Source organism: Pogona vitticeps, chromosome 2 (assembly GCF_051106095.1).
Source record: "Pogona vitticeps strain Pit_001003342236 chromosome 2, PviZW2.1, whole genome shotgun sequence".
NCBI lineage: Eukaryota > Metazoa > Chordata > Lepidosauria > Squamata > Agamidae > Pogona > Pogona vitticeps.
This window is the reverse complement of record NC_135784.1, coordinates 239,195,269-239,213,236: the sequence shown is the minus strand read 5'-3', so window position 1 is coordinate 239,213,236 and position 17,968 is coordinate 239,195,269. Positions and strand designations below refer to the sequence as shown.

At 40.1% G+C, this 17,968-nt stretch overlaps 1 protein-coding gene across 5 annotated transcripts in view; it reads left to right on the top strand.

Annotated features, from left to right (window-relative positions):
* Window positions 1-17,968, top strand: part of LOC110088427 (transducin-like enhancer protein 1) — an 82,412-nt gene that overhangs the window by 45,153 nt on the left and 19,291 nt on the right. For all 5 annotated transcript variants that reach the window (XM_072992251.2, XM_072992250.2, XM_072992248.2 and 2 more), the window contains 6 exons: window positions 10,695-10,811; window positions 11,424-11,477; window positions 12,448-12,600; window positions 14,950-15,094; window positions 16,530-16,720; window positions 17,463-17,539. In XM_072992251.2, the coding sequence (XP_072848352.1) occupies window positions 10,695-10,811; window positions 11,424-11,477; window positions 12,448-12,600; window positions 14,950-15,094; window positions 16,530-16,720; window positions 17,463-17,539 (737 nt within the window). The remainder of the gene's footprint in view (window positions 1-10,694; window positions 10,812-11,423; window positions 11,478-12,447; window positions 12,601-14,949; window positions 15,095-16,529; window positions 16,721-17,462; window positions 17,540-17,968) is intronic.

The window sequence follows — 17,968 nt, the reverse complement described above, 5'->3', positions numbered from 1 at the left end:
AGAGATGGACAGAGTAGTCCTGTAGTGCAGCTGCACTAGGGCCAGAGGTATGTCTCTGCAACATCAGTGGAACAGTTACTGTATCTAATTCAGACTCGACCCAGGACCAAAGTGGAAATCATGACAGAGAGGGAGCAATGTACCGCCTGTCCCAAAATGTGGGAAAGAAGATGCTCTGTACTCCCACAAACTGGAAGATTCAATTTACACTAGCTAATTGAGATGTGTGCCAGCCACGATCATTCTGTGCCACTCAACATGCACAACCCAATGCCCTGAAGATAGCATAACACCCTGACATGAGTAGCAGGCGCAGAGTCCCTATGAGAACACATGCAGTTCTACCAGAAAAAGTTTGAAACTCCAAACCTAGTATGCTTCACACAAAAGCCCTACTCAGATGTTAGTAGTAATCATTTGAAAGCCAGAGAATACCTGCCCCATCTTCATTCATCATCAATTTCCCCATGTAGAAAATGATAGGACTGAAGAGGAGAAGTTTTTAGAAAATCAGCTTTCTTATATGGATAGTCCCCATGCAAAGATGGACCTCCTCTATTCAGGTTATTCATTATATGATGAAGGGGTAGGGCTAGAAGTCTTCACACAAGCTTCAAGACCCAACCAGCTTCACAAATCTGGTGGCACATATTTCACATACAGACCTTTCTTGATTCAGCTGCAAATAATTTACTATTTTTATTGTTGTTTAGTTGTTAAGTCCTGTCCTACTGTTCATGACCCCATGGAGCAGAGCACGCCATGCCCTCCTGTTCACACAAATACAATAAATCCATGCAAGTGGTTTACTACATGGGGTGGGGAAGCTTTTACTGTAATTGGGCTTTACTGGCTATTCTGTGTGTACCTCAGACTCATGGTATTATTTAAAAGGGTCATTTTCATGATGTATGAGAAACAGCACAGTAGTGGTGTATATTTGCACTGCTAAACTGTATGGCTACTTGTATTCTCGAAGGCTCCCAGTACTGAAAAATACAGCCTGCAAAAGATAAACAAACTCTACCCAGCCACAAGGACCAGTGATCACTGCACACAAGACCAGCTAACGATACCCATCAATCACAGTGACAGATCATATCTCCACCTTATCACAACAACACACCCACAACAAAAACATGCTGATCACCATAATCACCCAATCTCCTGAAAAGGACAAAAGCTGTTCCCACAGCTATAAATACCCAACTATCCAACAAAATGCAACAGAGCACAGAGTTCTGACACCTGTCCTCTGAAGATGCTGGCCACAGAGACTGGCAAAACGTTAGGAAGAAAAACCTTAAGAACACGGCCAAACAGCCCGGAAAACCCACAACAACCATGCATGGCTACTTCATGAGATTTTTAAAATGCTGTACTACGTATGAAGTAATGTGTTTTTATGATTGCACGTTATATAGGATTGCATGTTAGGGAAATGACATATTATGCACACTGTTAAATGTCAAGCGTCTCTTTCCTGTTCTTCAATAAAATTTTCATGAATATTTTATCTTGTTAGCTAAATAAGCAATTATTGTTGTCATTTAAAGTAGGCATGGCCTGAGCTATGTTTATTGGAGTAAATTGGTTATGTTTCATGGGCTCTTATGAGTTATGTGACTTGGACCGAGGCTATTTGGAAGATAACAGCCTCTCATTACAAGCCTGCTCAGGCTTTAAGATTTTCAGTAGCAGACATCCTGTAGGCCTTGCAATCCCCAGAGCCATGGCTAGTAGGGATATGAGATAACTCCTTGTGAAGGAAGGCTAGGCTAGTCCCTCCTGCATTGTCCTTTTGCAAGCAAGAAACGGCCTTTCTGTCTGAGCAGAAAACAGTATTTGTGGCTGAAAATGCAGGGTGTAGAGCCTAATCCTGGTAACAAGAAAAATGTCAACAACAATTAAGAGCAGTAGTCATCATTGATGACAGTAGTGAGGATGAGGATGATAACCCTATGGAAAATGTGGTAGCAATTGCAGCTTTTGGTATCCTTAAATGTCAGCCTCTCCTAATAAGGAAGGCACCCTGACATAGTACAGTGGTGCCTCGCTAGATGATGATAATCTGTTCCACTGAAATTGCTGTTTAGCGAAATCATTGTCTAGTGAAAAGCATTTCCCTATTGGAATGCATTGAAACCTGTTTAATGCGTTCCAATGGGGAAGAATCGTCATTGTCTAGCGAAGATCAGCCATATGAAAGCTGCTTTATGAACCGCCGATCAGCTGTTTAAATAGCTGTCTTGTGAAGCTTAGGTCCTGAAAACATCCGTTTTGCGAGCGCAGAGGGAGCTGTCAAAATCGTCTAGCGAAAATCGGTTTGTGAAGCAGGAACGAAACATTGTCCAGCAAAATTCCCCCATAGGAATCACTGTTTTGCAAATTGCTATAGCAATCGCAAAAAGTCAACGTCCAGCGAAAAAACTTATCATGCGGGGTAACTGTCTAGCGACGTGCCACTGTATGTGAAGACAGTTTCAACAAAGTGGCTTTGGGGGACATTGTAGGTAAACAACTATTTTTTCCCCACAGTATCTTTTTGTGAAGAATGGAGTTCAGATTCTTTCCAGCCATTTAAATGGTTTATGGGAAGTGATAATGTTTATTATTACTAAGGATGAGCACTGTGTTTTACAGAATGCATAGACTTGATTATCGTTAAATGCATGCATCTGTTTACTGATGATGGCATGTGAAACTTGTAATCCTGTCTTATCTGCATATTTCTTGCCTCTTCTAAAGTCCCTAATAAATTGAGCTACTCACACTGCTTGGGAGTTGAGCGACACAGTGAGAGACAGGCTAAAAAAAAATAATACTATGTAAGAAGGAACAAGTTTGCCAGGCATTGTGTTATTTGGGCTCTGGCCCTTTTTCTTCTTGGGATATGATGACATACTGAAGGCAGGCCTGAGTATAGGAATAGGATAATGTAGTAGCTGCAACCGCACATGCCATTTTCTCCATGAGTAATGGAGAGTTTAGGAGTTACTTTTTGTATAAGGTGCTTCAGTATGTTTACAAATAAAGGGGCTCCACAGAGTACATAGGTAGTGTTATAGTTGTAATCCTTTTTTAAAAAAGTAACTATTCATTCTATTTTTTCTGATCTGTGTTTCAAATGAATTCTTTCCCCTTTTATCTTCTTCTCACCTCAATATACACAGCAGACCAGGAGGCAGTTGCACTAGACAAAGAATAAACCAGCACTTTATGCATGAGCTTATTCCTTCTCCATAATTTAGCGAGTCCACATATCCATAACTATAAAAGTAACTGAAAGTTGTAGTTGCAGTGCAAGAGGAGCAAAATAATCAATTGTTAGAATACATATGCAGAGTAATACAGTTATACTTTAGTTACAGTGGGGTCTCGACTTACGAATTTAATCCGTATTGGAAGGCAGTTCTCAGGTCGAAAAGTTCTTAAGTCGAATCTGCATTTCCCATAGGAATGCATTGAAAACCATTTAATCCGTATCTGCTCTTTTCGTCCATAGAAACTAATGGGAAGCTGCTATTCCGCCTTCTGCCACTAGAGGGGGATATTTTTTCTTTTTTCCTTTTAACCTAAGATGACTTAGCTTTAAAAAAAAGGGAAAAAAAGAGTTCGTAACTCGAATCTAAGTTCGTAAGTCGAGTCCATATATTCCTATGAGAGCGGTTCGTAAGTCGAAATGTTCATATGTCGAGCCGTTCGTAAGTCGAGACCCCACTGTATAGGGGAAGTCATTACAAGTAGTTATTTTAACTAATTATGTCAATACTCACTTGGCTAGATAGTTTATAAATGTCATTCATATTCTCTAAATGGCCTTCAGCGATGGGGGAGAGATTTAGCACTGATCAGTGATAATACATCATGTCCAGTACCCAGACAATCTGTCCATCAGTTGCAGAAGGGATGGTGTGCTTACACTCAAGTCCTGCTGATGGGTCTCTTACAGGCTGTGTGGTCACTGTGTGGACAGAATTATAAGCCTTTGGCTGGATCCAGCATGGCTGTTTAATTTCTTATGTATAGCTCTGGGTATCTGCAAAAAAGTTTGCAACTAACTGATGTAGAAACATTTATTGTTGTTGTTGTTGTTGTTGTTTGTTTGTTTGTTTTTACATTACATTACCACATGTAAGCTACATTCAGAGTGGTAGCCGTATTAGACTTTCAGCCAGAACAAAACCAAAATGGAAGGGGAAATGGGGTGGGGACGTTGTGGCAGCTTTAAGACAAAGTTTTATTTCAGTGTGAGCTTTTGTGTGGCCATTTCTGCAGATATGTGCCATCTAGCTGAAGAAGTGAGGTGCAATCCACAAAGTCTCTTACTCTCAAAGGTGTCACTGTTCTTAAAAATGTGTTTTGTGTTGGTGATACTACCTACAATGTTTTTTAGTCTTACAGAAATATTCATATGACTGTTTAATATCTCTTTTGGAAATTAGGGGCCACAAGACTTCATATTCAAGGTGAAACTTGGTGACTCAGATACCACATAATATTTAACATACATTTTTCATCTATAATTATAATCATACATAGACCTATTTATGTGTGCATAAAGCAGTCAAAATGAACACAATAGGAGGGATTTTCACCATGATCTGCAATCCATAAAATAGTGGTTATAGGCACACTGAGATGCTTCAGAGATAAGCAAAGATCAACAACAAGGATCTTTGTGACAATTTTGGAGATGACAGTGGAGCACACTCCCTCATGTGTTTATTTTAACACCCTTTTGGACATCTGAATAAATAATCTCTTGTGTCTGTGTGCATTCCCCTGCAGTGAACGTTTGATTCTCTTCCTTACTTTCAAAGGCCTTTGATTCAGCTCTTAGGTTGGCAAAGATCCCATGGAAGATATAAAGGAGAGAATATAGCCATATAGTTCCATAAATAGAGTATATTATAGTGGGAATCCTTTTTTTGGGGGGGGGGAGTTTTCTTTTGACTTCCTCATCCTCACATAGACTCTTCTCACATGATTAGCATGTGGATGATATCATAGCCTGCTTGAATGCCCATTTAATATCACAGCTAGAGTATTATGGGGTTTGAGTGTAGAAATCCCATGCTTGATTCCCATTCCCATTTGTTTATTCCAACCGCTTCTTGAACACCTAGATAAGTCATTGTGCATGTGTGCACCCGTATGCACTCAAAGTTTGATTCCCTTCCTTATTTTTAAGCTCTTAGAGTAGCAAAGACTCCAAAGCTCACAGAAAGAATTACACCTAGGCTAGGCTGAAAATTGTTAATGCAATCAGTTTTCAGCCTAGCAAGTTGAAATAGCGAAATTATTTGGAGAGGTAGCTTTGTTTGTCTGTTTCGGCAACAACAAAAATGAAAACAGAAGTATTGTGGCACCTTTGAGGCTAAGACATTTATAATGTTTCACTGTGAGCCTTTCTGGGTTATAAAACCCTTTCAGACACATCAGCCCAGATCCGGTGCCCTATGTCTCTGAAGACATGGATGGCAATCCACACAAATGTACACTGAAACAAATTGGTCAGTCTCAAAGGTGGCACAGTGTTGTTGGTTGCTGGTGAAAGTGTGTGCTGCTGAGCTTTTTGGAGCACGGAATTCTGTTACTGTAATTAAATGGACCCGGCTCTTAATATTAGAAACCTTACTTTCCAAGATGTCTTGAAACTGGCGATAATTCCTATTCAGCACAGTATGGCAAGAACAGGAAATGCTCTGCTAAATGCCCCACCTTAAAAGATAGCAGAAGGCAATGAAAGAGTAACAAAGGCAAGAATTCAGGTGCTGGTGCTGGTGAATTACTTACAAACATGATTTAATCACTTAGGCCACTCTGGATACATAATATAGGCTTCAAGTTCCTAATCCTTGGTAAATTGGGTTCTGACCATGAAAGTGGGATTATCCTCAATTAAAGTGTCTAGTCTACTGAAATTAAGACAAAACAGACCAGTTTGCTATTTCTTTTACCAAGGCAATAACAATTTGACAGGCATGCAATCAAATTAATTTGAAGTACAGAGTTGGATGAAAATATTGTACTGCTGAAGCAGAATATATTATAGGGCACCATAGTGATTTCGATGAATATGTCAAAATTGTCACTTGCTGGAACTTGCATGTCCTCTCTTCAAACAGACTTTTTGATTCAGCTATGCAGCTACAAAGCAGGTCAAACTATTTGTAAGGGACCTTGTTATGCACTCATATTTAATAAAGTAAACATTGGCTGAAATGCTATTGTGGAGCTCTGCATGTGCAACAGGAATGATATCAGAAGGGGCAGGTAGCCATTGATTAAAGACTTCATTTGTCAGTTTTGGGGTGTACACCCAACTTGACAAAAGAAGCTTTTGATCATTGATGATTTGTCACTGCTGGTGATGTTATTATAGTTGTGCATGTGGAGCTGCACAGAGGATTTCAACTACCGAGTTTTGACTTCTTCAGTTTGTATAAATAAGGAGGCAGAGAAGGAAGGGAAGCACTGAGTTGGTCCTCCAATTATTCCCAGCAAAAGATTGAGAATATGGACTTCAGACTTATTCTTCATTAGGCCTTGCTTCCTCAACAGCTTCAACAGAACCACAGCAGGAAAAGAGAGGAAACTGTGGAGAAGTCTCTTTTGGAACCCACAAGCAATTTTGCTGTGAAATTTTTAAGTGCCTAAGCAGATTTTCAGTAGTTGCAGCTGCAGCCACTTTTCATAGTATTTTTTTTCTTTTCATTAGTTACCATTCTATAATTGATTTGGTAGGTCTCCTCTAGTTTGGACTACTGGTTGATTGGAAACCATAGACACTGATAGGACTATAAAACACAACGAGACTAAGCTGCATGCTGCTAGAGCCTTCAGTATTCATTTAGCATTCTCCAAAAACAAACAAGCAAACACAAACCACACATACACAAACCGTGATTAGCCAAATAACTGTGGGCCCCTTTAATTCAATTACAACCAGATCCTAAATACCAAATTGGAAATCCAATAATATTTTACCAAAAATGTGGTAGCTGTATGTCCAGTTAGAAGCAGAAGTGGGGTGAGGGAAATGACTTACCTAATAACTAACTCTCAGCTTGAATTCAAGGAGCAGCAAGAGTAATGTTTTTAAAATTAATATAGAATATGTGAGATTTTTAAGGAAAGATTGTCTGGATTGGACTCAGCAAAAATCACAGGCAAAATAAGAGCTCAGACTCTCATAGCAGGAGAGAGTCAGCTTGCAAAGATCAGAAAAAACAACAACATAGCTTTTGCATTGAATGTTGGGTAAAAGGAGCCTTACCTGGAGATTTCTCCTGAGGTCAAACGGTGGAAACAACACCCCACTTTTCTCCCTAATCTCTCTTTTTTGGGATCTGGTGCTTTCATCTTATAAAGAACTTGTCTTTGGGAGATTTTAAAGTATCAAATTGGGCCTTCATCCTCCAGATTTCCTACCCATCATGAGCTGAACTAGGATACCTAACATTCACAAGAGTTTTATCCTGTTATTTTTATCTATCAGAAGGCTTTTAATAATTTTTTGCTCCATCTTCCTCCTCTCCAATGTACTGTACAGTGGTGCCTCGCTTAACAATTACCTTGTTAAAAGACGAATCCACTTTACGATGAGGTTTTTGCGATTGTTTTTGCGATCACAAAATGATGTTTCAATGGGAGATTTTTGTTTGGCGATGATTGGTTCCCTGTTTCAGGAACCGATTCTGTGCATTCCGACGATTTAAAAACAGCTGGTCGTTTGGTTTCAAAATGGCTGCCTGCTGTGCAAAATGGCTCCCCGCTGTGATTAGGATGGATTTTCCGCTTAACAGGCACCGGAAAATGGCTGCCCTATGGAGGATCTTCGCTGGACGATTAGGTATTTAGCCCATTGGAACGCATTGAGCAGTTTTCAATGCGTTTCATTGGGTTCCCCCCCCCGCTTGACGATGATTTCACTCTACAGCGATTTCGCTGGAACAGATTAACATCATCAAGCGAGGCACCACTGTACAACTAATGATATGGGCCATATAATAGTAAGTTTTTGTTCCCTAGGGTTCACTCCCTGGGGCCCTCCTTCCAACCAGTGACATATGGAAGTGCTGTGTCTTCATTTACTTGACATTAACAGGGTAGTTAACAGACATCATTGAATCCTAGTTCTGGGTGAAAAGTAAGATATGGATTAAGTAAATAATTAACAATTCTAAAAGAACTGTATTTACATCTTTCAGGTTTGTGTTGGTAACTGGTTCCAAGACAGTTCTTCAGATTTGTATTGAAGTCTTGCAGTTTTGAAATCTGAATTGCTTTGGAGTTGTAATAGCAATTCATTCTTTTTGGGAGGTACAGGGACAAAGAGGATTAAAAAATCAAGGAATTCTCCAGAGTGGGGGATGTATGTTGCACGGTCGAGAAATACCTCTACTGAATTTCTAAAAAGTTTTAACAAAGCAAATTTTGAGTTCTATTAAAACTCTTCATCAGGCAAAGATGGTATAAACCTAAGGGTGGATGAAAATAGCCCCCCAAATTGGGCTCAGCAATGAATCATTTTAATTCTTTCCACAATTAGAGATACATATGAGCTAACGCATCATGGAAGCCTCAGAGGTTGACCTAGGAGGTCAAAGAAGCCAGAGGAAGTGACAGCTGGGCATTTTGGGTGTGGAGATCTAAGCATCGGGAGTAGCAACAAAAGAATGGATAGTATGCCAAGCCAGAACAGAAAATGTTATTGTGAGAATACTCTCATTTCAAATGTGTGGAATTGTCCCCTAGTTCTCCCTGGTTGCTTTTCTAGTTTATTTTATTCAGTTAGAGGATTAAAAAAGAATAAAACCCTGACCTCAGCCTCAGCCTCATATTTTGGGGTTCAGCAAACCTACAAAACACTGTGGTAATGATACAGCTATGGGCTGCTTTTTATCTGATGTCATTATGTCCTTTTAGGTTCTTTACATAAGGTTCCTAGTGTGTGTAGAGGTTGAATAACCCGATAAAAAAAGATGTTGGAATCTTTAAAAGTGTTTAAAGTGCAGGATGGATTGCTTTTGTGTACTCTTGCTTGTCATGCACATGTGTGTGTTTCCCATCTCTTTGTGGTTGAGATGTGGTATAGGTAATCGGTATTGAACACCCCCACCCCCCACCCCACCCCGGCATAAATGATTTTGAATATGCATAGATGTGTTCTTTGAAGTAGTCTGGTGGCAGATTTTTGTATGGTTTTGAAAAGTGTATTGGCATGATGTTTCTTGTAGAGATGACTTTTAGAAAAGAGGCTTGTCAGGCCTTTGTGAAAAGAGGCCCCTCCTTCCTCTTCCCCCCCTCCCCCTCCCCCAGCCCTTCATTCAGCATTGTTCATGGCATTAACACACCATTGAACAAATTGCCCTTCTTGCATATGCTAATCCTGAACTTAAAGGAGCCCATTGTGACATGTTTAATGCTTTAGCTGGAGGGAAGATGAGAATTGGAGGCATGTCAAATTATCATGTGACCCAGAAATATCTAAAATGCCTCTCTTCCCCTTTGGGTCAACAGTTTGTACTTAGCATTATCTAAAAGAAAGTAGCCTGTAGATGGTGAACACGATTATTTCTTGCTCATCTTTTGCGTTTCCTTTTACATTGCCAGTTTTATGTGAGAATGTAAAAGAAAAGTATGTTAGCAATTAATTGAGAGAGACTAACCATTTGCCTGCTTTTTCAGTCAAAAAAAAATGCAATTTAGTTTTGTGTTTGTTGCTTTGGTTTATTCTTTGCATGTATGCATAGATTAAAGTTTACATTTTATTCTCTTATGATGTGCATTCCAATTTCTGACACTTCTAAGTGGCAACGTAAATGTTACATTCCAGTGCAAAGACAGACAAACAGATCAAATTGTCATTCATCCAAAATTCTAGCTATTCAACAGAGTATTACATCAGCTGAGATCTCTAATTTATTTCATATTAAACATCTCTTTTCCTACTTCTCCCTGATTCTCACTTGGCATTTCTGTAAAGTTTCAGTAAAATATCAATAAAGTAAATGTTATTGGTGCAAATTAGCAAAACATGAATGCATACTCTTAATTTCTTTCAATAAACACAAATTACTTCTGCTTGCTTAAATTATCTTTCATAGTAAATAGCTGGTCCCCAGCACAGTGTCTTCCTCTAAAGATCACTTGAATAAGAATTTACACAGGAACCAGCATATATTTTTCCTATTAATCTGACTTGTTCAAATTCTGTGATAGCATGCATGTCTCTAAAATCCCTCCCTTTCTTCCTTGATTCAGAATATGTGTTTAATGCTTTTATAATTTTTTGTTTAAAATTGTATTTAGACAGGGTGATCCACAGGGTCCCTGCAGTTATATAATAATAATAATAATAATAATAATAATAATAATAATAATAATAATAATAATAATAATAATAATAATAATAATAATAATAATAATAATAATAATAATAATTATTATTATTATTATTATTATTATTATTATTATTATTATTATTATTATTATTATTATTATTATTATTATTATTATTATTATTATTATTATTATTATTTTGTCATCAGTACTGTGTACAAACATATTTTTAACATTTTCAACCACAACAATATGGCTTCCAGAAGTGACAGTGAGAGTATTGTGTATCCTCAAGGTAAATGCCGTGGAGCTTGACAACCTTGCATTTGTGTCTATATTTGCAGAGTAATTCACTCTTAGTCCCTGACAGCCTGCGTAGCACAGATAAACGTCGAAATGGGCCCGACTATTCCAATGACATGAAGAAAAGAAAAGTAGATGATAAAGATTCAAGTCACTACGTAAGTAAATCTGTCAAAGATTATAACATTCATTTGTACTTACAGTGTATGAATAGCGGAACTGCTAGGCTGCATATGGAAGGAACAAAGCAGAAATCCCAGATTCAATGTGAGGATAAGCAAGCCCCTAACTAAAACTCTTTGATTTGTTTAGTTACAGGTGGAGCCAAGCATGGCAACAGGCTCACTGGCACACTTGCTCATTCACAATAAGCCAGAATTCTTAACAATCCTGGTTTACTGTGACTTTGAACTGGGCCACTGATTTCTTAGCCATTTCATTAGAATCTAAGAAACAGGGAAGAAGTGGTAGAAAATGTTGTGCATTTTGTGTTAATTATTTTACTAATTTCTGATTTTTGCCATCATGAACAGTTATAGATCAGAGGATGCTTGGCCAAAATTACAGCTTTTCCTGCATTCCCAAATCAAGATAAATTGCAAAATCCCTTATATTACTAGCATAAATATAATGGAGCAGGACATTCTCTTAATCAACAAAAGGCAAACAAATTAATCAATGGTGGAAATGGCCAGCAAAGTTTATATGCAATGTATTTGACGCAAATTTAGCTGACAGAAGTCTGAAACAAAGCTTGTTTTTAAATCTAGGACAGTGATGGAGACAAAAGCGACGACAACTTAGTTGTGGACGTGTCTAATGAGGTAAGTGACTTTCTCTTTCCGAGGTGACAGAGTTGGTGAATACTTATCTGGATCATGTCCTCCTAAGTTTTAGTTTACCCTCCTGTGAATTGTTGGACTGGAGGTGTGCATTGGGGGAGTGAAATACTGGAAGTGTTCTTCAGGAAAGCAAGGCTTTGATGGGTAGTTTGAACCGCAGTGCTTGTTTCTATGGATTGCAGTTAGCAGGGTTGCTCAGAGGAGGAGAGATCAATTCCCAGGAGAAGAACCAGCCTGTGTGGCCTTGGCCACCTGCACAGTCCCAGAGTGGGCCCAGAAAATGGGAATGGCAATCCATTTCTGAATACTCTGCGCCTAGAAAACTCTGGAAAAGGATTTTCTGAAGCCAGAATTGACTTGATGGGATTTAATTATTATTATTTATTAATGCTATTGAACCATTTAAAGTCCTAATTCACGAGGAGTGGAAATCCACATAGCATTGTTACTATTCCCCACTGTGCCTCCTTAACAGGGCTGGACGTGAAGAACCATAGGGTCTCTTCTAGCTTTGCAGTTCTGAGGTGATCATGGTGGTGATTACTTTAACCCCTTTAGAAGTTTCTGTTTTTAGAATCTCCAGATTACTAGATTTTCACTTCTGGATAATTAGTCTGAAATTTATGATGTGTTTTTTTCCCCTCATTGGTTTTAAGGGTTCTGGTGGACCATGCAAACCATGGAAACTTAAAAAAAAAATCCTCTGGACTAAGTGGTAACTAAGCCACAATTTAGCCTTTAAGACTAGTTTACGAGATCTAAGAGCATTGTTGAGTTGATGCATGCCTAGACTGAGGTTATTGCAGTGGAGTTAAGTACACCTAGCTGTGTTGGATTTAGGCCACAACATTCCTGCCTTTAACCTGTGGGCAGCTTGTTTTCTAAAGCTACTCCACTGTACCACACATACATTAATCACAGTGCATAACTTTGTCCATCCCCACTTTCCTAGGATCCTTCCTCCCCACGAGCAAGTCCTGCCCACTCTCCACGTGAAAATGGCATCGACAAAAATCGCATCTTGAAGAAAGATGCCTCCAGCAGCCCAGCATCCACTGCCTCCTCAGGGAGTTCTACTTCTATGAAATCCAAAGAAATAGGTTTGGTAAGGGTTTTCACCTTTCACCTTTCTGTCTGTTTTGCACCATATTGACAACTAATTAGAAGAATTATTTAATACTACTTCATGTTTTAAGAAAACCCTTTCAGGACATTGGTAGCATAATTTGCCACGGTGAAGATTTCCTGTTCGTTCATAACATGAAGATTTTCCTTTCTAGCCAAAACCTGTTATATTTGTTTGGAATTGCTGCCACTTCCATTAATCAGCACACAGAATAAAATATGGATTTTTGGCATTGGGTCCATTGGGAATTTTGCCTTCTGGATAGCTGTCAACTGACTACATCGTTGTTAATTCTGAGAGTTTAGTTCAAAAATTGCTAGCTGTCTGTCGATAGGACTTCATCTGCGGGAGTGTTGCATACAGAAGTAGGCTTAGTTAGCTAAGAGTATGGGAATTGCCTTCCCTCCCCTGTTGAGAAGATCTACAAGGTGGCCTTGGAAGGATGACATGAATTGTCAGATTGTTTGCACGTCTACTTGCTTTCTCATCTCCTGCACAGTACAGTACCATATTTTGCTCATGCAGACATCTGGCCACATACTGCTCAATGCTATGTCCTGCTAGGACCATGCGGCAGAATTCATGGATTTGTACTCTGGTGAGATACCTAGAATTTTATCCTGTAGTTCAGAAGGGAGCTCTACAGGTCACGAGCACAGAACTCTGTGTACCTCAACAAAAAAATGAATCCCAGGATTCTGCAAGAAGGCTCCCTGGCAGCTAAAGTACTATCACATTGACTAACTGCATGGTGTAGATACAATCGTGCCCCTCATAACGAGCGATTCGTTTAACGACGAATCCCCATAGCGATGTGTTTTTTGCGATCGCAAAAGCGATCACATTGCGATGTTTCTAATGGTAAAACATCGCTTTGCGGTGATTGGCAAGCGTTTCGCTTACCGATTTTCGCATAGCGATTTTTTAAAACAGCTGATCGGCGGTTCCAAAATGGCCGCCGGGTAAAGAAAATGGCCACTCGCTGTGTTTTTGCGCCCTTTCCTTGCTTACCGGGCAGTGAAAATGGCGGCCGCATGGAGGATTTCCGCATAACGGTGAGTTTTTTGCCCATAGGAACGCATTAAATGTGTTTTAATGCGTTCCTATGGGCTTTTTTGCCCCGCATAGCAACAAATCCACATAGCAACGATTTTTTCGGAATGGATTATCGTCGCTATGCGGGGCACCACTGTACATTCTAATGGCAGTCATGTGAGCATGTTGTGTCTTCTAGAGGGAGAAAGGCAACATGCAAATAAAACAGATAATCCATAAACATGCTCTCCTCTGGGGATGGGTTACACATAGCTGTGTTGATCTCATATATAGAGATCAGAGAAGATGGACTGTGGTTGTGCTCACAGTGTTCCCACATGATAACTTTAAACTGACAGGATGCCACATCCTGTGTGGCAGATGCCTTTTCATATACTCCAGATACGAAGCCTCTGTATTCCATATGTTGTAGGACTGCCACCTATGACAGTGTTGGCTATGCTGCCTGGGGCCACAGAGAACTATACTCTTAACAATACCCAGAGAGTCACACTTCACTCATCCCTGCTGTCACAACAGCCTGTGTTGAAGTAGTTGCTATGACTGTATTTAGATCAAAATGGCTGAGAGAAGTTAAAAAAAAATTACCTAATCAGTAACAGCTTGTGCCAGGAAAGACTACTATTCAAGCAATTTTGCATGTCTTGCCCTTTTGACAAAAATGGAGGGGGTCAGTAGTTTTTAACATTGATTGGATTTTAGGAAACTGGCCAGAGAGAGTAAATAGCAAGTGCTATAATTCAAACTGTTGTGGGGTATGTTGGCTAGAATCCCATTTCTCAAGTTGTGGTATATTTGTGTGATGTCATCAATTGTGGCTATGCTGCGGCCATTTTGGGGAGCATTATAACCTTCCTGCTCCCCGCTTCCAGGTTCCAGGGATTCTCTTCAACCCGAGGAAGGCTTTGAGAGCCATGGAACAGGGGACAGGGCTCTTTAGTAGCTGAAAATCACCACTGTCGGTTATCGTCCCACTGCCAAGACTGGTGGCAGCTATTTTCCAGAATTAAAGAGTTCCCTCCCTTGTTCCACAGCCCTCATAGGCTTCCCATAGGTATCCCTAGAACCTGCCATGGGCTGGGAATGAGGGACAAGGAAGTGTTTAATGCCTCCAAAATGGCATTTAATGCCCTTAAAATAGTCGCAGATGACATTGCCCAAGTTATGCCACGTACCTTGCAAAACAGAATTCCAGCCATTGTGTAATGCAGTTTTGATTGAAAGCAATACTCATTTTGTTTGTATGTTTGCTTGTTTGTTTAATAATCCTAGCATGAAAAGGCCAGCACACCAGTTCTGAAATCTAGCACACCGACTCCCCGAAGTGATGTGCCAACTCCAGGAACTAGTGCAACACCAGGGCTTCGTCCAGGCCTTGGCAAACCTCCGACAATGGATCCCCTGGTTAACCAAGCTGGTAACACAAATATCTTTTGTTTTTCTTTAATAAATTATTGCTCACATAATACTTGGTGGGATTATCATGCACTTGTAGATATCGAAGATCTGATCTACTCAGAACCCCTGTTCTTAGCATTCTCCTTGTATACCTATACTTTTGGTATCTGTGTGATCTGTTACCTTTTCACATAATATCACCAGTAGAAAAGTTCCCTGGAACTTCTCATTATTATTCTGAGTGCAAGTTCCTTCTGGGTTTATTATTCTATATTTTACATTGAGACAGCTAATATTTGCTGAAATGTGTGCCATGACAAACGCAGAATGAGACTTTGGGCTGCTGAGGTTTAGCTGCAGTCATTGACATCAGATATATAAATCTTGGACTAAGAGGGAAATAACTGCTTAAGATGGAATATGTAGAGGGACACTGGGTACTTTAAGAGATATTTTTTTTTGAAGGAGGGGAACACACCTGGAATTGAACTTAGTGCAGCAAAGAAGTGACAAAAGTAACCAACTACATTTGAACATTTTTATACCTACTTATTTGTTGGGCAAACTGTATAGGTGAAATAGTTAAACACAGTCATAGGTACTTTTCAGGACTTTGAAGTTCTGTAATTTCATTGGTTCATATAATCCCTCAGGGATGTAGGCCATAGCTATTTCATCCTGTGACTGTAAGCAACTGGTGCCAACCTTGTTGGTGGCACCAAGCTCTCGGTACTTGACTGGGCTGCTCATCAGAGGGCAAACTTGGTTAAGCAAAAATATGCAAAGCGTTGCCCATGGCAGAAGCTGACAGAGCTTGTCTGTCATTGGCATAGTATTTGAGAGCCTGGCATCATCCCCTCTGATTGAGGTATCAAAATAGAACTATGAGGAGGACTCTCGGCAGCAGTCTTTTCTGTCTAACTATTTTTTTTTGGGGGGGGGAAGGGATTCAGAATTGTACCACACAATCGTGCCCTCTACGTGTGTGCGGGGGCGGGAGACTTTCACTTCCTTTCCCTCCAGCTTTTGTTGTCTGGAGATAACAGTACTTGTTTAAAGAGCATTGTAAAAGGAGGGGAAAGAGGGAATTGAGCAGAGTGTGCACTTCCAACTAAAAGTGTACAGTGGACCCTTGACTTACAGACAGCTTGACTTACAGACTTCTCTGGCCGCAAAATTTAGGTTTGACTTGCAGCCTGAGAATTGACTTACAGACCAGAAAAAAACCAAAATGGAACAAAAACGGCCTGTTACGGGATTAATCGGTTTTCAATGCACTGTAGGTCAATGGAGACTTGACTTACAGACTTTTTGACTTGAGAACCGCCTTCCAATACGGATTAAGTTCTCAAGTCAAGACCCCACTGTATCTGTACTTTGTGTGGAGAGATGCAAAAAATCTTTCACTTAGCTTAAATAATGTCCTTCTTTTTTAAAAAAAAAAAAAACTGCAGCTGCTGGTTTGAGAACACCTCTTGCTGTACCTGGACCATACCCTGCTCCCTTTGGAATGGTACCGCATGCTGGGATGAATGGAGAGTTGACCAGCCCGGGAGCAGCCTATGCCAGCCTACACAACATGTCCCCTCAAATGAGTGCTGCAGCCGCTGCAGCCGCTGTGGTTGCCTATGGTCGATCCCCAATGGTAGGTGTCCATCCAGGAGCTGGATGGGATTATGGGTCATGAAGGACAGCGTGTGTACTGCACTCAGCTTTATCAGTCTCAGGGCTGGAGCTGAGAAGTTAATTGGTTGGAGAACAGCTCCCAGAATCCCCCAGGTAGCATGGCCTCTGAGGAATTATGGGCGTTGCTGTCTGAGAAAGTAGCTTTTTCAAGCTCAGTTTCTGGGATAAGAACTGCAGAAGAATGATACCATTACCTTTCCTCTTAGTTGCAAATAAAAAAGCCTCTGTGTTCAACTTTGTTAGATGATAGCCTGAAAGAATATAATTGTTGCAATAGTTTGCAGAGCACCATTTTTTTTCTCCTGAGGAATCCTATTTGTTTAGTGTGTGTGTGTTATATTCATTTTATAGCATACTAATTTTTCCCCTCCTTATATTTTTGTTTTGCTTAATTAAAAGGGTTCTTCTCCCCAATTTAATGGCTGGCCCATTTGTATCTCCTGCTCTGTGATAGGCATGACACATTGCAAACAAGCACATACACAGGTGTCTGAACTCCCTTTACATCCAGTCTGCCAGATTCCTTTGTGTAGGGGTAGGCTTCCTTGTGAACTCAACGTGTGCCATAAGGTCGCCATCGCTGTCCTATAGAAATGCCTGTATTTTAATGCTGGTTTCATATGTTAAGAGAACTGTTTGGGAGAGTATTATTTTCCTAACTGATCAGTAAAGACTAAGATGTGTCTTACGGTTGTCATCAGGTTGGGTTTGATCCTCCTCCGCATATGAGAGTACCTGGTATCCCTCCGAATTTGGCTGGAATCCCTGGAGGAAAACCGTAAGTAGCGTCTGATACCCTATTTAAGTCTAAATCAACCAGAGTGCATTTTGTTTATCTCAGGTCAACAGATGGAGAGTCCCAAGGGGAACAATAGGTTAAGTTCTATCGGAAAGTTTAGTCTTCTACCGATGGTTTAAAAAAACAACATTACACCTGTCATTGTTATGGCTTGCAGCACTTTCATCCTGTTTGTATAACTAGTACAAGCCATTTTTAGACCAGAAAACTTGAATGGATTTGGGCACTAACTCCTTTGTTACAAACCTAGAGATAACTTTGCAGTGGTAAGGCTCAAGATCTATTCAGGAGCAGAGCTTTAAAGCAGTATGGGTACAAAGACATGCTGAAGCCCTCCCAAACTGAGCCATGGTAAGATAATGCTCTTGCCCCAGAGTGATTCCGGCATGCCTTTATATCCATCCCTTT